The 20,900-nt window shown below is 43.4% G+C and overlaps 4 protein-coding genes across 5 annotated transcripts; 2 read left to right on the top strand and 2 right to left on the bottom strand.

Annotated features, from left to right (window-relative positions):
- Positions 1–712: 712 nt before the first annotated feature.
- SPATA2L (spermatogenesis associated 2 like) lies at positions 713–2,746 on the top strand. 2 transcript variants are annotated; one of them, XM_053448982.1, is made up of 3 exons: positions 713–1,022; positions 1,282–1,585; positions 1,700–2,746. In XM_053448982.1, the coding sequence occupies exons 2-3, from the start codon at positions 1,283–1,285 to the stop codon at positions 2,633–2,635; spliced, it is 1,239 nt and encodes a 412-aa protein (XP_053304957.1). In that variant the 5' UTR covers positions 713–1,022; position 1,282; the 3' UTR covers positions 2,636–2,746. The 2 variants fall into 2 exon arrangements, with proteins under 2 accessions (XP_053304957.1, XP_053304956.1); XM_053448981.1 differs by lacking the exon at positions 713–1,022 and having other exon boundaries at positions 1,247–1,585.
- Positions 2,747–3,057: 311 nt separating this feature from the next.
- Positions 3,058–8,566, bottom strand: CDK10 (cyclin dependent kinase 10). Its single transcript, XM_053448878.1, has 13 exons — positions 8,097–8,566; positions 6,572–6,644; positions 6,285–6,356; positions 5,943–6,045; positions 5,763–5,844; positions 5,526–5,593; positions 5,326–5,378; positions 5,147–5,216; positions 4,898–4,957; positions 4,468–4,591; positions 4,129–4,268; positions 3,985–4,037; positions 3,058–3,822 (listed from the first exon to the last, which is right to left on the bottom strand). The coding sequence occupies exons 1-13, from the start codon at positions 8,175–8,177 to the stop codon at positions 3,725–3,727; spliced, it is 1,077 nt and encodes a 358-aa protein (XP_053304853.1). The 5' UTR covers positions 8,178–8,566; the 3' UTR covers positions 3,058–3,724.
- Positions 8,567–8,602: 36 nt separating this feature from the next.
- CHMP1A (charged multivesicular body protein 1A) lies at positions 8,603–12,567 on the top strand. The gene is made up of 7 exons (XM_053448879.1): positions 8,603–8,712; positions 9,781–9,800; positions 10,516–10,593; positions 10,802–10,948; positions 11,221–11,349; positions 11,552–11,739; positions 12,022–12,567. The coding sequence occupies exons 1-7, from the start codon at positions 8,706–8,708 to the stop codon at positions 12,041–12,043; spliced, it is 591 nt and encodes a 196-aa protein (XP_053304854.1). The 5' UTR covers positions 8,603–8,705; the 3' UTR covers positions 12,044–12,567.
- A 1,898-nt stretch (positions 12,568–14,465) lies between these two features.
- Positions 14,466–19,271, bottom strand: DPEP1 (dipeptidase 1). Its single transcript, XM_053448928.1, has 10 exons — positions 19,007–19,271; positions 18,198–18,324; positions 17,971–18,103; positions 17,570–17,720; positions 17,157–17,226; positions 16,467–16,643; positions 15,573–15,657; positions 15,175–15,250; positions 14,854–14,989; positions 14,466–14,709 (listed from the first exon to the last, which is right to left on the bottom strand). The coding sequence occupies exons 1-10, from the start codon at positions 19,120–19,122 to the stop codon at positions 14,530–14,532; spliced, it is 1,251 nt and encodes a 416-aa protein (XP_053304903.1). The 5' UTR covers positions 19,123–19,271; the 3' UTR covers positions 14,466–14,529.
- Positions 19,272–20,900: the final 1,629 nt, after the last annotated feature.

Genomic DNA, 20,900 nt, shown 5'->3' on the forward strand with positions numbered 1-20,900 from the left:
TCTTCATTTGGAGGTCCTGAAAACTTATGCGACTTTTAGATCTTTTCTGTGTTGGCTCAATAAAAGGTATCACATTAACGAAAGATTGCATATTCAGAAAGGATATGTGCCTTTTGTTACTTCTTGTTGACTATGACTCCCATAATGCTCAGGCAGGCTGTTAGCTCCAGCGCATCACATTGTAGGTAGGTGTTTTTACTAATTTATCACCTATTCTGTCTTTTATTTGGATTTTATGAGTGAGAGTGGAGCGTTTAGGGTTTTTTCCCTTTTTTGTCCTGCCTGTATCCATTTGGAGCCCAAGGGTTCAGATTTTGTTACATAATAACAAATAACAATGAAAATAGCAAAAATAACAATAACAATAATAATAATCATAACACGACACGAATAATAAATAATTTTAAAAACAATAATAACTACAACATAACAATAATAATCGTAATAATCATAACACAACACTAATAATAAATAATAATAACAAAAAACAATAATAACAATAACTACAACAAAATAACAATAATCCTAATAATCATAACACAATAATAATAATAAATAAAAACAATAATAACAATAACTACAACAAAATAATAATAAATAATAATAAAAATTAATAATAATAATAACAATAATAGGAATATCTTCTTATTAAAAAGCATTTCTCCTGATTTAAGAAATCTGATAACTTAGCCTTTACTTAACCCTCACACTGTAACCCCTGAAGGGTCACATGACCCAAGACACCAGGCAGCTTCATGCCGCTCGCCGTCCAATAACCGACAGGGGGCGTGGCCACACCAGGAAGTGCACTGAGAGCAGCCGGCAGGTGAGGCTGCAGGAGGAGAGGAGAGACTGCTTCCAGGAAAAAGGTCTCCACAGACCCCCAGGGGGCAAACACAGGGATTTTGTTATTTTAAGAGTTAATTTAATTTCAGTAAGGGGGCTGCCGCTGGCTTTAACTGACAGCCACCTGTCAGCCTGTAACAGTTATAACCGGAGGAACCCCAGATTGCTGTCTAGAGGTTTGTAAGTTACAGCTCCCATGACCCTCAGCCAGTCGTAGCTCACCAACCATAGAGAGTTACTTGTTGGCTACGCCTGGCTTACTGGGAAACTACAGCCATAATAAACTAAGCCCTGCTTATTGCTTAATTAGCCAACAATGATTGTTATATCGTTAACGGCGCTGTAATGGTTATGGGTTGCCGGTAACTTCCAGGACTAATACGTTACTAGCCGTAAGGCTGCAAGTAATGATACCTTCGCCTGTCTGTTGAATAGGATGAGCACCGAGAGTCTCTTTGTTCGATACAAGAACTGGTTACATACGGCCGCTGAGACCGGGCTGCCCGCTCCGTGTACAGATACAAGGTTGAGAAACACAGCGAGGAATCACCTGCTAGAAGATCCAGGGTTGCACGACGCTCTTCGAAATGATGCCTTCTCCCTGTTAGCCGGCGGATTGGAGGATAGAGGGGATCTTCACGCAGCGCTGCAGCGTCTATCCAGTGCCTTCCAGGCCTTTGAACTCGCAGCCCTCCATCTGTACTTTGCCCCATGGAGAAAGGAGTTCCAGACAATAAAGGTGAGCCTTATTGCCCCATCTCTCTCTAGCGTAACCAATGGGAGAATTATCTTTTCATGTATATGTTTACGACACACATAAGATGAACAGATCATTGAGTATCTTTTCTTACAGACGTACTCTGGATTTTATGTACACGTACTGGCGGCTGCCCTTCCGCGGGATGGTATATTCCAGGCCCTACGCCGTTTAGGGTACGAGCCTCAGGAGGATGGCAGAATCCTGTCGATAACAGCGATGCCCAGTCCACAGAAGCTGTCCGCTGCCGCGTTTGGCTTTTTTGTGGCCCAGCTGGAGTGTGACATCTTGTTAAGTATACTTTCCGGTATTGGTTCTGGAATACTAAGTGGAGCTGACCTGCTTTGGGAGAGGATAAACCGCAGAGGAGAGACTGTCTGCACGGAGAGGTTGAAGACACTGGCCCTAAATACGTCCTTAGTCACCAACAGTCCATCTGATGTAAAAGCTTATAGAAAAATAGATGAAACGTCACACACAGAGCCTCCTCTGTATCAGCCGCGGTTAGGTGACAATTGCCATGAACCAAGGGATCAGCATAAGATGGGCCATTGCAGAGCAGTTGTAAGCATTCCCCTTCCTTCGTCCCATCATTCAAATCACCATGAGGTGGACTACGTTCTGCATGACTGTGTTTTCAGCGACAAATCCCTTGAGCGTCGCTGTTCAGATTGCCACGCTCTGCACAGTTCATGGTGCTCCGTGGTTGCCGCCTGCAAGGACTCACGGCACCATGTTTCCTCTCTGTGCCCAGCAGAGAAACAGGAGGCACTGAAGGAGGAGATGAAGAACAGGTATACGGTGCACGCTTGTGTACAGCCAGGTCAACTACCTCATTACCGTTGCCCAACCTGTAAGCAACTCCACTACATTAACTGTGAGCTGGTGGCCCAATGCCGGGCACAGGGTCATAAGGCCACTATGATCATGTTAGAGAAGGACCAGATGATCTGGCTTCAGCGGAGCACCATGGACTTGACCCTGCTCGGCTTGGATATCAATACTCAGAACATGCGCTGGAGTCTGAAGTAGTGCTCGCCTGTTTGCGTACAAGAACCTTATTTAAATGATCATTAAGAAAAAGGCAAAGTATTTTTAATGACTCCCAAGACTTCACGCAGAATAAAGTGTTCTGCTGTTTAATGGGTTGTGTTTGTTCCTACTAATAAAGCTACCAGAGAAGTCCTCTGCTGACTTGGATGTGGCGTGTTCTCCCTCTCACAGGGCACTCATTTATTTATCGCATAAATATGCCTCCGATGACTACATTACCTTGGCTCACCTGAGGCGGGGAACTGATATCATGTGAACTCAAACATTAAAAACCCAGCTGCAGACTCACATCAAAGGGAATTTACACTTACGCTCATTTAAAATCATACTTATGCCTTAATGGGTATATTTGTTTCACGGAAGGGAAATTTTATTTTTTTTAATTAAAAATATAAAACGTGTCTTTTGACTCCTTTAATCCAAAGTCAATAGAAACTGGAATTAAAGATGTGCGGTTTCCGTAAAACATTCAATTTGTCGAGAGGTTCTGATATTTGCTTAATTCATTGCAAAGGTAGATTTTAATTCAATAAGCGAACAAGTACATTATTACATTGTATTTTACGTTGTACTTTCTCTACCAGCGATTAAAGAGAGCAAGAGAATAAGGCATGTACTTGGTTGGCTTCCTTAAATTATATTGTTCTTAGGATAAAGTGATGAAAAAGCAGTGGTATTTAAAATCATATCCATACACAAAAATAAATAGCCGTCACAATGAAGACATGTCTGTCGTTTGCCCTGCAGCACTAGTGAGTGATGGTGCTGGAGTAGGATATCAGTCAATGTTTTCCTCCAATCTCAAAAGTGAGAGATTGCTTGAGTGTACTGTCCAGCAGCAGCACTATCTTCCACTTCCAACTCGTACTCTTTCCTTGTAACCTTGCTTGTCTTACGCAAAGAGTGGACACTCATCTGGCAGGCAGCCCCGCCAACCCCACAACAAGGAAATCTATTACAGTCATCTGTAGTAGAATGCAAACAAGGGGCTGCATCAGTAAATACCGTTGTCCCTATAAGTTCATTGTCCACAAAACGATCTGCACGTTGACAGAAATCCACAAGAAATCATTGCTTGCAGCGCTTGCTCAGGTTTTCAGACCCTCCGCTGCTCACCCTCTTGTTGCGGTGGTGTGGAAACGTTGGCATCAGCTGGGGCTCACAGGCTACGGAGAAGAGCGTGATATAAATTAATACTCTTTAGGTCATCACGTTACACTCACATGTTAAAGCTGTTTAGAAGTGTGCCAATGTAAAATGTAAACGAGCAGTCAGGACGAAACCATCTGCACTTGCGCGGTATTGGAGTAATATTTAACGGTACTCACGCAAAGGCTTTTCCTTGAAATATGAACTTGCCAGGCTGTCCTCAGCTGTTGCCCTGCGTTAGGAAAGAGATGACAATGACTTGTAGCCCACTCCGCGTTTTTGTACCTTAAGGGTCCCCATCATACCCTGGGATTCCATCTCACCTCTTTTTGGGATCATACATGAAGAGAAAGTTGAGGAGCCGCAGGCCAGCTTCAGAGAGCCAAGGAAACTTGTGTTTCAGGTTATTGTATGGCTGCTTGCGCACTGTGTACTGACCCACCAGGGGCAGCTTGGAGAAGCCCTTTCGTGAGGAAATCATAAGTGTGTTAAAAAAGCAAAGAATTTCCCAGGTAAACATCATCTCCAAGCAAGAAACTGTATTTATCAGAGGAAAAATAGAAGATATTATATATAAATTATATTTTAGCGCTGCCCTTAATGTTCTACTTTAACCCTAAAAACACAGATTAAGTCACTTTGAGTGTAAAAGAGCAGCATACAGGCCAGATGGTTTCATTCGGAGTTCCTAGCAGCTGTATGATGAGATCGATCTGCTGGATTTCGGATGTGCCGGGTAGTAACGGCTTGTGTGCCAGAAGCTCAGCCAGGATACAGCCCACCGCCCTGTCAGAAAAACAGCGTTAGTGACCCACAGACATATATGACGTCATACAAAAGCAAGGTCACACTTTGAAAAAAGATTCTTTAAAGAAGATCTCTGAAAAGCCTCTCTAACCCCGTGATGTTGGTGTTACACGAGTTGACGTGTCGGTTGCAGGCAAATTGGGAGAATACTCCGGAGAAAAAGACTTGCGTGATCGCGAACAGCAAAGATCTGACAGCACAAACACACAGGGTCCTCTCGAAGTATTAAGCATGGGAAGTCAGAGGCATGGTTTAGAGCAATTCCGATCTATAGTATTGTCTCACCACGTGTCTATGGCTGTTGTCTGTGTTGTGGTTCCCAGCAGCAGCTCTGGGGCACGATACCTAAAAATCAGAGGAACGGAAAGCGGATTAATGTGCGTGAAGAAGCAGGTCTGTAACATTGGAGAGGAAAAGTAAAATATTTAATAAATCCTTGAAGATCATGAAAGTGTCAGATTTTAGTCACGCACATTTTAACAAACGAGCAGCTTACTTCACACCAGGAGTTCTACACAATGCAAGGCAACTTACCAAAGCGTCACCACTTTAGGAGTCATCTGCTTCGGAGGAACGCTAAACGCACGGGCAAGGCCAAAGTCAGCTGTGGAAGCGGAGACCGTTACCAAGCGACACGTCCCCAAAACACACATTTCATATATCCTTAAATGACACAAAGTAACTAAACCCATTAAAAAGCCGGGCTCACTTACCGATCTTCACACACCCTTTGTCGGTCATGAGCAGGTTTGACACCTTTAGGTCTCTTTACAGCACGGGGCAAGAAAGGTAGTGAGAGGGCAGAGACAAAAATAAACCATTAGAGGAGTTGATTGAAAAAATAGTGAATTTGCAGATATGGGGAGTTACCAGTGAGCTTGGCAGATATGCTGTATTAAAGGCATCTCCCTACCTGTGCACTATGAAGTTCTCATGGAGGTACTGAAGTCCTGTGAGAAGCTGAAAGCAGATACATTTCACCTGTCAGGAGGAAGAAAGACACAGTGTTAAAGTCCGCCAGGGATGGACACTGACTGTATAGCAAAGAGAATAAATGAGATTGGGCCACAGACCACGAGGGGAGACCTCTGTCAGGTCCATCTCACACCACAATCACTCAACATCCAAAGAACATACTCCATGCGTTCACCTGGGCTTCGGAAAATGGCGTTTGCATATTTTCCAGAAGACTTGCCAGATCCTGTTCACAATAACCCATGACCAGGAATATGCTAGGAAAAATAATAAAAAAACAACATAAATCATCAATTTCTAATCTAATAACGAAGGCTGGCGTAGAAAGCACTCCAGGAAAATATTTTGTGCTCACCTTTCAAGGTGATTCCCAACAACCACCTCCTTCAACTCCACTATGTTGGGGTGTCGAAGTTTTAGGAGCAGCGTGATCTCCCTCAGGCTGCTGATCGGGATGCCTAGCGGAATAAAGCATTGAATCGGAGCAAATACGCATGAACAGAGGGACCCATTACAATAAGAACTTCATGGGCAGAAGGCCATAAAATGTTCTACACAATAGTACTTTTCAGTAGTTTCTGAGATATTCCAGATAAATATTTTGGTTATTTTGTATAATTCTAATGGCTGTGGCCATCTAAAATGAAAAGTAGATTTATATATAAATATCGCGCCTGGATTCCGTAGGTCAACTCACCATCCTTCTCTTTGTCCATTCTCACCTTCTTCAGGGCAACAATTTCATTGTTTCTCGTGTCTCTGGCTCGATCTGAAAACCAACGTAAAATTGTTTTAAAACTTTTTTTTTTGTTGCTGCTGAGATTTTTATATCTCGCGTCTTCAATACCAAAGGAATCGGGAGACTAGAAGCGTGTTCCCAGGAATGCACACGATCGAGGTCGCCCCTCATCAATTCATTTCAAGTCAACTACATGGCACTGGGCGTTGGGATGCGGTGCATGCGCGAATACTCGAAGGACTTACATACTATACCGTACGTCCCCTCTCCGATGCGATTCAATTTCTCAAACTCCTTCACGCTTCGGCACCTTCCAAGCTAAAAAGGAAGAACATTATTGAGCTGGGGTGAAGGGGCCGATTCTCGGGGTCACACAGTGCGTGGCAGACTCATTTCTATTCTACGTTGCGCTGATCCCATCTAGGACTTCATTACCTTTGCTGCCTGTGTGTTATGGTTGACACCCCTGCTTGAATGCAGGTGACTCAAAAGGACTTTTAAATAATGACGAGCCAAGTTTTCCATGAGGATGGTGGATGGTATTTGAGCCATTTGGCTATTCAAGGGTTAATGTTGTATTTCAAGAGTCCCAGGGTCAGCTCATCGAGGTATGCATATAACATAGGGTGAGAATGACATCATAACGTCGAGTGTGACATAGAAGAAGAAGAATAACGCATCCTAAGAAATGTATTATTACTCCCGGCTAAGCATTGTACTGATAATATTATTATTAGTAGTAGAATGATAAAGCCTGCAACCATAAGGCAGGCTGGCATGAGGTTGTGGGGGCAAATAAAGGTCAGGTTGTTAGTGCTAGGGATAGGCTGTGGGGTCAGGGAAAGGTCAGAAGTTTATATAAAAAAAAAAAAAAAAATTAGAAGGTTATGTAAGTAATTGCGCGTTTGCGCATGCGTTAGCGCCTTGCCGCGCTTTTTAGTGGTCGCGTGCTGCCGCGTGCTTGCCTCGCGGGCGCCTCGCGCTGCGCAATGGGCGGGAAAACCGCCTATAAATAGGGCTGCTGTGAGGGGTTTTGCGCACTTACCTGGCGAACCGCTGAGCCGATACTGCACTGACCTCTGAGTCTGGTGAGCAGTGGCGAGGCTGGTGAGCTGAAGACTCCATGGAGGAATTAATGAAGATGCGCCCTCCCACCCACCCTGTATTATATTATTGTTCTTTGTCGTGGCTTTTATCGGGGTATAGTTACCCTATATCTCTAGGGGGAACTGTAAGTTTAAGTTATGCCGGCTGGCTTTTATGGCGGTTGGCAAGATTATGTGATTTTACGGATGCCCTGGGCTTGTGCCAAGGGCTTGTTATGTTTATGTTACAATGGTTGAAAGGTTATTTCGTTACATTGAAGTATGTATGTTTGATAAACTAAATAAAAGCCACGGCCTGTTTCATCCAAGCATGTGTTTGTTTTTATTTATCAGTGTGTGTATTTATTTGGTTAAGTATTTATGTATATGAATTTATGCTCATGTCCCTTACAACCTCATGTTATTATTAATAACAATATTCTACTGATATTATTATTATTATTAGCCTAACACTTAGAACGGAGTAATAATAATAATAATAATAATAATAATTTTGTAATAGTATTGTTTGCGTACACTTAACTTGTTTTGATGTATTTGTTTAATTTTTGCCATATTATAGAATTTTCACAATTATGTAATTATTTTTTTTAAAAGTAAACATTTTTTATGGCATTTTTCTCCCCATCTAACCTGAAGCCCTGGTTTCTGCCCCAGGACTCACTCTGTCCTCCTCCGGTACCGGCAGAAACGTCTCCTCCCGGACGCTCTTTAGGCGGATTTGCTCCAGTTCCGGCTCAGCCATCGGCTCTGTGCAGCAGGAGTGCCCGCGGCTCTGAGGGGTGCCCGTGCAGGAAAGGCCGCGGCTTCCAGGCCTCTTCAGGTGGCGCAGGCCTCCGAAGGTGTTCTGTTCCCAGCCGGACGCGGCGCACCTGAACCGGGGTCCAGACTTTTGTAAAGAGTTTTTATTATTGTGCCTCCTATAAGAATCTCCGTGGGGACCCTCACACCAACTTCACGGGCGGACCGTGGGCTTTAACAATATTATTAAATATAATAACATTAAACCGCTGTGCGAGTTATATATGACGTCAAAGTTAAACGTTTACCAAAACACTAAAATATTACGCAATGAGTATATCTTTAATGAATGGCCATTGACGCCTAGAGAAAGCGACACGCTTAGTCACGTGACGTGTCATGGCGGCGCCCAGCGCAACTTCAAGCCATGAACTGAAGTCTCGCGATAAGCAGGCGGGGAGAGTCGGTGACAGCACCGCACCCGGAAGTTTCACTGACGTTTATTCGGTGTCTGGAACGCGGAGAGCTGAGGATGGATGGTGAGTGACGGTTTACCGACATCTACACGGCACACTAACGGGCACGGCTGACATTTTACCGTATACAGAGACCTCAATGGCTAAAGCATGTGATACCGGATATATGATGATAAGTAGCTTTGTAGTATCATGGCAATTATACCTCCACCTCCTGTATTATTATTATTATTTATTGTTTTATATAGCGCTATCACATTCCGCAGCGCCGTACAAAGGGTAGACAGTGCATAGCACGGAGTATATAACATAAGATGATATTCAGAAACAGGTGAGGAGGGCCCTGCTGAAAAGAGCTTACAATCCATTTACGGTAACCGTTTAAATGCCCCCCCCCTCCCGATAGTTAATTAATACTAAGACCGGGGTTTTAAATTTATTATAATTAAATATACGCATAACCTACAAATGCGTTTTATACCATTGATCTATTAACGGTAACATTCTGCACAGATAAACGGGGTGGTAGATGTGCGGCGCAGTCCCCCAGCTGACGTGGCAGAGGCTAGTACTGTAGCGATCTACTGTATGTATACATTTAAGAGGGGATCCGGTGACAGGAGTTCCGAGCTCACAGTAACCGTCACCGGGAACGTCTCTTCCTGGACGGTCTTGTGACAGTGAGTGTTTTGGGTGTGACGCAATGCGCTGCGGGGTAGTCCGGTGAAACAAACACCTGGCAAAACCAGTTCCTACCCACGCTGGATGTTCCGTGTAAGCGGAGTTTCTATTTGCAGTCCGCTGCTTTCACGTAACCCCCCAACACCCAGAACGCCCAGAGCGACACTTTTCACAAGATTCCTATCGAATGTATCCCGCTGAACACTAGTTTTGTAATAAATAATAGATTGTAGCTACACAGTTTCTATTGTTATCTTAAGTGCTCTAGAACCCAGCGATACCCTCATACCCAGCAAACATTCTGAGCTCCTAGAAAAGAGGGGCATCTAGGGAGGAAGCGGGACTAGGGTTTTAAAGAGAGACACTTGGGAGGTATACTTACATATTCTTTTGTATTGTATCCTTATTTATAAGGCAGTCTTTTTACTGATATTCTGTTTTTCTTTGCAGATACTTTGTTTCAGTTGAAGGTACGCAGAGATGGATATTATGAGAAACATTTCCTCTATATTCTAACCTCATTCGCTCACCAGCCGCCGTTTTCCCTCACATTTACTTAACACGTTTATCCGTCCGTTGCGTTACTAGTGAGATACCTAGAAAGAGCTGTCTAAAAGGACAATACACAAACCTTGGATACAGTCTACGCAAACACTCCACCAGTGACACCTTCAGTAATAAACGAAGATGAGCAGTTAACGGACGTGAAATGCGTCTATAATGAATACGTTATACAGGAAGCTGTCCTATAAGATTAGTCATTTTATGTATTTGTCACATTTAATGACGTATAAGCTTTTTTTTTTTACCTTTTTCTGACAGCAAAGCCTTCAACCAATGCCCTCTGTTTGTGTCACATGACTGCAGGCTAGAATTAGGCAGTCCCTGAGAAAATAGGATTATGAGTAATACGAACAGGGATATTGACACTATATTTTGTGGACATAATAGACATATTGGGGGGGGTTGTGTACAAAAATGATTCTGAACACAGGTGGAAAAATAGTCTTCGCAATATAATGGTTTTGCTGGGTGGACAACACTTATATAGTGATAAGGCCTCTTTTTAAACTGAACCAGTTTAACAAATGCCATAAGAGTTCTATAGTAATCAGGGAAAGTGGAACAGAATCTTTAAGAATAGTGCATACTCACTAGCAAACGTGGGCTTTTTCCCCCCTCCAGTTTACGTCAAAGCAGCTGGAGAAGCTTGCCAAGAAAGCGGAGAAGGATGCTAAGTCAGAGCAAGCCAAAGTCAAAAAGGTGCGTGCGCACGGTAATTGTGTTGTTTGTTGTTAAGATGTTTCCTATTGTTTGGGTCACACTGATTATATTACTCTTTACAAATAAAACGTTTGGGGTTGTAGAGATGAACTACCTCTGCTACCTCTTGGGGTAGCCTGTGCCGTTTTCATAGCATCCTGTGTCTGTGAATAGAGCCATAGCTAAACCAACTTCGCTTTCTGTGTAGGCTTTACAGCAGAAGAACGTAGAGGTGGCAAGAGTCTACGCTGAGAATGCCATCCGGAAGAAGAATGAAGGGCTCAACTGGTTGCGAATGGCATCACGAGTGGACGCTGTGGCCTCCAAGGTCCAGACAGCGGTTACCATGAAAGGGGTATGTGACACAGGCTAATACGTTTAATATAGTAACATTCCCATGTGCTGGTGTGGTATGTAAGTAGAGTTTCTAATTGCAGGCCATTGTTTTCACATACAACATTTAAAACTCCATGACAGCATCACAATTGCTAATGTAGTCCCAAAGTGTCTTCTTCCCCATACATTATTTGTTTATGTTCTTCTGTATATACAATGTTGTTCCTGACAACAGGAAAGCCATGCTTGACTACCATTGATCACGATTTACACTTTTTATGCGCATTACAGGTGACTAAGAACATGGCACAGGTGACCAAGGCTTTGGATAAAGCCCTGAGTTCCATGGACCTACAGAAGGTTTCTGCCGTGATGGATAAATTTGAGACTCAAGTTCAGAACCTGGATGTGCACACATCGGTGAGTACAGACGACAATGGGACAAGTTACTGGCTCTGGTTGGGTGGGCTTCCATTCTGTTATATAGGTGGTTACGTTAAACAGCGCCAGTTAAACCGACAAATGGGGTTTGTTTCAGGACGAGCCGCCAAATACTCACCTGAGTGCAGGAATCACATGTACATGTTCTATGGAAGCTTATAGTGTAACCTCCTTCCCACAGGTGATGGAGGATTCCATGGGCTCGGCGATGACCCTGACCACCCCTCAGGAACAAGTGGACAGCCTGATTGTACAGATTGCAGAAGAGAATGGGCTGGAGGTCATGGATCAGCTGAACCAACTACCCCAGGGGGCAACATCAGTGGGAGAAAGCTCCACACGCACCCCGGAGGACCAGCTGTCTCGCAGGTGGGTGCGTTATTTTAGCAGGGCAGGCTGTGCTTTTTAGTATAGCAGTAAAATAGTGTTTGGTACAACGCATTACATATTAATAGGCTATGGTACATATTTTTTAGGTTTCTCGTCACATGAGCATTACCGCGTGTATGATTAGCGCAGACCATATATTGACCAATGGCACCATTGAAGGGACTTGAGGACAAACATTGTAATACAACTGCCCTGTAATATCCACTGGTCTGTTGCAGGACCCTTTTCATATTCTGATTGTAATCTCCCTCTGTTTTTCAGACTGGCTGCTCTGAGAAATTGAAGTTTCACACCGTCTGCTTCTCTGTATCCTGCCTGGAAAGGGTCAAGAGCTTTGGGTACCTGGGGTCACTTTTACTGCAAGTGGCGTTGGAAATCCCCACGGGAGGATACGCAGAGCCGTGATGCTGCTGCATGTGCCGGTGCTCGATCCTGAGGCTGACCTGGCCATACTGTGTCAAAGCAGGGTTATCACTCGGGGGCTTCGCATTTCATGTGTAGAACAGAAATCACCCTTCTAATGTCCCCAAAATCCCCTCTGCTGTGCAACTGCTTGCCTTGTCCCAGACCCTCTTCGAGTGTCATAAAATGTAAACGTTAATTATAAATATTGGCTGAAATCAATGCAAACTTTTATGTTCGTTTTGGCCAAACATGTTTTTTTACATTATAGATTAGTCTATGGATTCTGTACCCACATATAAAATACTTCTGGGTGTTTTGGGTCTTGCAAAATAGGGTTTATTCCTACATACACTAAAGACACTTTACCTTTTCTGTCTGTACAATACAGGATTATCTCCTTTTCATGCGATTTCCTTTTATTGATTTTACATTTCCTTTGCTCGTTTTCATTCTGTTCCTACCCTTCAATCGAGGGAGCAAAGTGGCAGTGCAAGGGTTAATCAGGTAATAAATCACAGCAGCAGCGATGGCATAGAATCCCCACGTGTGCTTTTTGGGTTCTAGAGGCTGCCAGGCATGATGGGATTTGTAGTGTAGGAGATGGGCACCTACGTGTTGTACATTTAAAAGGCTGTTAGGTCCCGGGGGGAGGGGTATTTGAATTTTGTGTTTCCTTAATCTATATTTTAAACCCAAATTGTGCTGCTGCGTCCACAAACTTAATAAAAGTAACTGGGTATCTCAGAATTTGCGGTCAGTTTCAGGGTAAAAACGTGCACTTATTACAGTAAGGATGTGTTTTTTTTTTAATGTATAAATCTTTATACCTGCACCTTTTCAACACAAAGCAAGGTGCAGATGTAGTATGTTTTTAACTCCTACAATTCCAGACGGTCTTCTAACTCACGCTACCTCCGGCTGTGCAAGGGTTACACGTTATTCTTGTCTTGTGCCTGTTAACCCGTAAAGTACTGGAGGGCAGTGCCAATAGCGTCTAGCACCCGACAACCGTAGTCAGTGGGAGGCTCTCACCTGTACTGTATACCTGAGCAGCGCATTGCAGGTCCCACTACTGTCGGTAAAAAAAATTATGGGTTAAAACTCCTGCGCTTGAACTAAAATCTCCCATCATGCCCGCTGTAAGCAATTAGAGGATGATGAGACTTGCACTCAAGCCGCTAGAGGGATTGATTTTTCAGGCGGGTGCTTTATGGTATCCCCATGTAAATGATTTGTATTTTATAACACATTTGCCTTGCAATTTCTCTTTTTCTGTTTCACTTTTCTTTTTTTGGGGGTAAATTATCTGTTATCTGATGTTTTGTTTGTATTTACGTTTGAAAATAAATTCTGTTGATTCATAAATACAGTCTGATGGCGTATGTTTGTTTAAAAACGGTATCTACGCCACAAAGTAGAGCTTTCTTTTACCATATAACTTAAATTGGATGAATGCCTTTAAAGCTGCTTTAATATATGAATATTATTATTTCCCTAATTCTTCTCCATGGTGTAGTGGCCTTATGAGCACCCAAAATGCATCCATGCACATTTCATAATATGCAGATTAAAAACAAAGCACATGTTTTTAAGTTTTGCTTGTAAATTATTTAGGTTATAGCTCAGATCCTGTAAAAAAAAAAAAATCAAATTAAATGATTTGGGATTTTTTTTTTTTTTTTTTTTTTTTTTTTATAAACCTGCTTTACGTAGACTGCCAAATGCATGTGAGTAATACCACCGGCGTATGAGAGCGGCCACTCTGCTTCTCTAGTGGCCTGCAGCTGATATAGTATGAATTACCGTATTACTGATTATTTTTACTATTTGCTTTATTATTATTGTATATCTGCCTGTGGTTGTTTTTCCACAATAAACAGAGAGTATTGGAGAGTTCCCCCCCCCCCCCACAGTGGACTTTGAACCATTATGATCAGAAGTCAGACTAAAAAAGTGAGATGAATGCTTTAATTTTCCCGTATTGCTTACGGTTAGTTTGATAAACTGTACACTAATGTTAATTCTATAGTGAATGAGTTTGGAAAACATGAATCATTGCATTATAGATAGAAGCATTTATGAGGGGTCCAACCACAGTCAGTTCCCTTATGAGAATAGCTGGGTTTTCATTCCACCTGCTATAAAGAACCTATCGTATGTATGTATATAATATATATATATATATATATATTTATATAAACACTTTGGCAGAAATTACAAGTCGGCATTTATAAAGAGACATTTCTTCTATTATCTATTTACCTTCCGTTTACCCAAGGGTTAAAAATAAATACTTAAAATTTGGAGTCAGTCCTTTAATCAGCAGGTCAAATGCGCTGAAGGGGGTTCATCTTTGTCCAACTCTCAGACCAACAGGCTGTAGAGGAGGCACAGGAGGATAAGTCCTTTTCCCAAGAGCTGACGCTCGGCTGCATCTTTTACGTCGCTTACATCATAGCCGTAGCTGGTGTGACAGTCGCTCTTTATCTTTTCATATTCAATGGGCACCTCTTTAGGATCAGATGTCATCATGTTAGTTTTCACCTGCGCGGGAACGGAGGCAGACGTTCTTATTAATATTGCAACCTTTTTAACATGATTTTGTCTTCAAAACAGGCTGTATTCACTAAACTGTGAGTTTCAAGATAACCCCCCCCCCAAAAAAAACCTGCACTATTATAACATTACCTGCTCCACCTCCCGGAAAACACGCAATAAATTGTAGGCCAGACTGGCATTGAGCTCCGCGTGCGTCCAGTTTCTTCTCAGGAGTTCAGCCACTAGGTCCGGGTATTTGGAAACATCTTCCAAGCCTTCCGGAACCCTGAGGATAAACACATTTTCATAACAATTAGTTTATTATGTTTATGTTTTTTCCTTAATTTTATTTTCTAAAATAGTATATTAAGCGAGTAATTCCATGCAACGTATTGACTATAACGTAACCTATAACCCATGATTGCGCATGTCTTACAAGGTCCTGAATTGTCATATCTGTAAAAGCTGTACCTGGGAACGCCATCGTAGTCACCCCCAAATCCGACCGACTCGTATCCAGCAACTTTCTTGATGTAATCAAAGTGATCTGTAAAGAGAGAACGTACAGGTTCCATATAACCATCACACCGCACGGGTCCGCTGAACCGGTTATAAAGACAGGTCCGGTATCTCTGCCATTGGCAAAAATATGTGCCGGCCTACCATACGGGGAGGAAGATGATGCCCTGTTAATAGCATCTTTGGCTTGCAAATGTATGACAAGCTGAGCTTGGATCTCAAGACCGCTAATGGTGATCCTGGCGACCCTGGGCAAGGGTCCAAAAAAAGTGAAGAATAGGGAGGTTTTTATGTTAAAAGGAAACACTGAGATACAAACCAATGACGGGTGATCAGTGACCCAAGCTCACCTGCCACGTTGGATAGATTCGCCGTTTTACTGCACGTAACGTAGTCGTTGTAGAAGTTCACCATCACCAGCCCTCTCTTCTCCTTCTGTTAAGTAATAAAAAAAAAAAAGACAAAATGTGTTACGTTTCAGAGGAGATCATCTCATTCCAAGAACATAGCGCCAAAGACATCTACAAATCAATCAAAAGTCAAAACGGGAGATTTACGGAGTCATGAATTTCAGTGCCAGATGTAGTGATTGAAGCTGCGATGGAGGCTCCCAAGGATTGCTCCACAATAAACAGCTTGCCCTGTGTACATTAATGAATGCTCAGTTACCCAAATTAAATGCCCTCACCACAAAAACATTTCATTCTGGATTCTACAACTCTTTATACAAACTGCCATTCAAAAGTTTGGGGTCACTTAGTGGGTTTCACAGAACACAAGGACATTTCTAACCATCAATTTGCCTTCTAAACTCATATTTGGATTAGTGAAAGTGACGTGCCATTGGAACACAGGAGTGATGGGAGTGATAAAGGGCCATTGGAACACAGGAGTGATGGGAGTGATAAAGGGCCATTGGAACCCAGGAGTGATGGGAGTGATAAAGGGCCACTGGAACACAGGAGTCATGGGAGTGATAAAAGGCCATTGGAACACAGGAGTGATGGGAGTGATAAAGGGTCTTTGTACGCCTATGAAAGATTCCATTAAACATCAGCCGTTTCCAGCTACAACAGTAATTTACAGCATTAACCCCGTCTGCGCTGGATTTCTGATCCATTTCAGGTTATTTTTATGGACAAATTTCCAAAAACAAGGACCCCAAACTTTTGATGGGCAGTGCATCTCCTCGGGTGTGAACACTGATTCTGCATAGAGAGGAGTTCTTCTCTTCTGACTCTCACCACCAGCTTCAGAAGGTCGTCTGGCACGTTGCGGGCGTGATTACAGAGGCTGTAGGCAGAGGAATGGCTGAAGATAACGGGGGCTTTGGACACCTCCAGAGTATCCCTCATTGTTTTCACGGAGACATGAGACAAATCGACGATCATGCCCAATCGGTTCATCTCCAGGATGACATTCTGTTGGGAGGAGAAAGTTAGGCTAGGATTAGTTAGTGGAGGAATATCATCATCCCACCCATTTTACAAGCGGCCATCGTGCTTATTTTTGATATCTGGATATTTGGGTGATGTCGTGACTGTTCAGCTAATACCCAGATTTCCAGCTACATGTTTGCCTGCCACCAGTCAGCATCATGAGCGTTGGAGTTAGTAGCACCCGGAAGATGGATATTTATACCCGGGAACTTTATATATGACATAATATAAGGCTTGGCAGTGATCCAAGTGAACATTAATCAACGTGATACAATATGTCCTAAAGTCTTCATTACCCTAACATTTGATTGCGTTACACCTTTACTGCTGAGTGTTCAATGATCTTTCTACATGGTATAATTACATGTTTTATGGGGTGTATTTTCTTTTTTTTTGTAGGGCAATCCTAGCACTGGTGGGCAGCACGTTACATGCATGTTTATAAGATATTTATATATTTCAAGGACACCGGACCTTCGGACACCAACTTCTCACCTTCCCAAATTCAGACAATCCGTTATTTTCCGCCTGGTCGTCTCCTCTATCCACCAGCCAGTTGTCCACCCTGAGAAACAGAAATAAACTGATAAAACAAACTCTTATTAACCCAACTGGGAAAGTGCAGTAACCGCTAAATGTTTAAAGCGCCAGGTTCTGATCTAATGGTATGTACGGAGAACATGTTTAATATACATATATTTATATAGCAGTCGGTTGGACTGCACAGCTGCCCTACCTTGTTTGGCGCCGTCTGATACAGAGAGACAAGACACGGATCTCCCACCTACCCGACCCGATGTACATGATTATTACCCCCTATTTATTTTCTCCCCTTATGGAAATGAATATGTCCCCTGAACACCGAATGGTGCTTGTTAACTGCCTTTACTATACCCTACGGCTCTTACCAAGGGGCATTGCAGCTGTGTGTCAGGGTCATATATCGTACCCCCAATTTGTAGAAGGTACGCAGAGTCCCCAAACTGCTGTCGATTGAGTGACCACCTTCAACTCCAATCAGACTGGCTATTTTGTTGCCAGCGAATGCATCCTCAATCCCTGAAAAGGAGAAAATGTTAAGAATAAATGTTTCCTGATCTCCGCTCAAATCATCATTAATCTTCCGTTCATTGCTTGTCAACAGGGCAACCCGCAGCTCCAAGGTAACTTAGTGAAGCACAACATGTAGGATTGCCTGCGTTCTTCTATGTTACCTGCTTCCTGGGACCCTCTGACTCACTGACTCACCATGTCCAGTGAAGTCCCACCTAAGGTATCCATCATCCTCAAACATCTCCTGGGTCCTCACCTTGAACACTGTCCACGCACGAAAACACTTCTGGATACTCTTCGCACATCCGCTGTATGACGTCGATCTGCTCCAGAGTCCTTTTCACGGCATCTTTTCCCTGAGTGTCACAAGGAACGTAGGCTGCCCAGAACTGGGGAGATGGAACGAGAGTTGGAGGTCAGGAAAGGGACGCCGGTGCTGGTGGTCACTTACACATAGGCCATAAGCCAGCAGCCCCGACTCACCTGTCCACCCACTCTTCCAGCTCGCAACTTGGGAATATTCGTGTGAGTATCATTCAGGGTATAGAGATCAGTTTTGTTCAACTGGTTGTTAAATTTACTTAAAAGTTGCCAGGGCAGGTCATTGTGTCTATGTGGGGGGAAAGAGATGGATTATCACACAGATGAAGGGCTACCATCTATTATCCATACAACAAAGACTCCTGTCCCTCTACACAACTAACAACGGAGCTTATTCACTAAGCAGGAAACCAATGGTCTGGTCAAACATTTTGTTTGGCGAAGTTACTAGAAGAAGAGTCCTCTGACCCATAAAAAGGACATAAAAAGAAGTGCATCATGTAGCAACTTTAACTTATCAAAAAGATGAGAAGGGCAATACTTATCCATTACATTCCTTTAAAACCAAAAAAAGAAAAGGGAAAAGCTTTGGGGTAAACCTGGAGAATAAGGGGGTGTCTGATAAACCAGGGAGGGTATTCCAAAGGAGAGGGTCTGCCCTTCAGAAGAAAATATTCAACCAGAAGATGGTTCAAGATGATCATCTGAATGGTGGGACGGGGTCCTTGTGTATTTGGAGAAAAATACGCATCTAGGTCTGCATTAAATGTCTTCGATGTCCTCGATGCTCCAACATGGATCAAAGTACCAAACGGCATCAATTATTAAAAGGTTTGTTCTTTCTTTGCGGGAAAGAAACCACAGCAGTTTCATGTAATAATTTACTAATAGAGTGCATTCCCTCCCATGGAGTTTTAGTAAGGACCGTAGCAGTGGTCACCTAGCGCTATGGAGGGGGTTTTATCACTTACCCATCTATGACAGGGCAGCTGGCCATGATGTTCAGAGCTTCATCTTTAAAAGTGTCTGCAGCCACCAGGACCAGGGATTCAAGTAGAAGAACCAGCAGGATCCCCTTCATGGCCATAGTGTTCTAGAATTTCTCCGCAGTTTCAGGAAGGTTTCGGAAACTCTACTATTGAGCAGGATTCTCGATGTATGCTTCTGGGCAAAGGGATTTTGAACCTAATTAAGGGAATCTTCTTCTCTGAAGACCGTTTCGACAATAAAGCAAAGTCTGGGTGTCCTGTCACTTTTATCCATTATTATGTTTAGAAGTTAATCAGTAACTTGATGTACTTGCTGGCCAGGACATTTCAGTACATAAACCTCCTCGCTAGTTACTGTCACAAACTGGGTCCACGCGGATGACTGAAAGGACCCAGCGCGCCCAAAGATTGTGTGCAGGAGTTACGGTGCAGTAGTGGAGTAGACAGGGCCTGGTTGCAGGATGACCGCACTCACCTGGGTGTTGAGTATCTAGGGTTGTGCAGCCAAACACCAGTGCCCTGATATAGCAGCAGATGTAGTCCAGAACAAAGTGAAATCCTGCTGGCACCCAGGAACAGGCATGAGACATCACACAAGTCTCATGAGCGGAATGCTGCAAGCTGGGAGTTTGGAAGCCAAGCAGAGAAATATAGCAGACACATAACAAGCAAGAGACAGGGAGACCAAGCCCGAAACATAACCAGACAAGATATACATAACACAGGGCACAACAGGGAACAAGACAGGGCACCCCGCTGCCGGGGATACAGGACAGGACACCCCGCTGCCGGGGATACAGGACAGGACACCCCACTGCCGGGGATACAGAACAGGACACCCTGCTGCCGGGGATACAGGACAGACTGACACACATAAAGACAGAAACTAGCCTAGGACTGTTTGATAACTATTGGAGATTCCGTCACATCTTATGGCCATAGTATGCTTAGCCCACCACTACGTCAAAGTACTCCAATGACGGTGGGTCCTAACGCTTATCCCTGCTGACAAAGATACAAAACAAACCAAACATGAAATACAAACACATAGCACTGAGACATACCTGTAGACTGCACACTGAGACAAACAGAACACACGAGTGGAGCACAGAACACACGAGTGGAGCACAGAACACACGAGTGGAGCACAGAATACACAGGTGGAGCACAGAACACAGGTGGAGCACAGAACACAGGTGGAGCACAGAACACACAGGTGGGGCACACCTTGTTAAGGAAACAGAGCTGAAGCGAAGAGCTGAAGCAGAAGTAAGGAATGGGAGATCAGAACAGCGCAAAAGAAAATCCAGGAATGGATTGAAGCAAAACAGGGAAATTGAAACAAGAGCGAGATATGCCGCTCCGCAGCCTGGGAAGGACGTGACAGTTATTTTCAGTGTTTCGGAGCACCCTCCATGTCAAAAAATGAGAAAGAATCTCTAAAACAACTTGTTAGCTGATGCATATTGCATACAATGCAACTATGAATTTATCTCAAGTTATTTACATTTTTTTTATTGTTTTATATACTGCCATCGGATTCCACAGCACTTTTTTTAAATGATTTATTGTATAAAAGGCACAGGGTTCCCGGTGCGACCCCTTCTTTCTGCCTCCTTGTACCGATTCAAAATAAGTTAGAAAGGACCCTTCCGACCTGGACCACACCGCTCCCGGTCGGAAGGGCCCTTTCTAAACGATTTTGAACCTGCACGGAGAGACAGAAGCATATCAGAGTGTGTGTGAGCATGAATGTGTAATTGTGTGTGTGTGAGCATGCATGTGTAATTGTGTGTGAGTATGCATGTGTCATTGTGTGTGTGTGGGCATGCATGTGTAATTGTGTGTGAGCATGCATGTGTAATTGTGTGTGAGC

Source organism: Spea bombifrons, chromosome 10 (genome assembly GCF_027358695.1).
Source record: "Spea bombifrons isolate aSpeBom1 chromosome 10, aSpeBom1.2.pri, whole genome shotgun sequence".
Lineage (NCBI taxonomy): Eukaryota > Metazoa > Chordata > Amphibia > Anura > Pelobatidae > Spea > Spea bombifrons.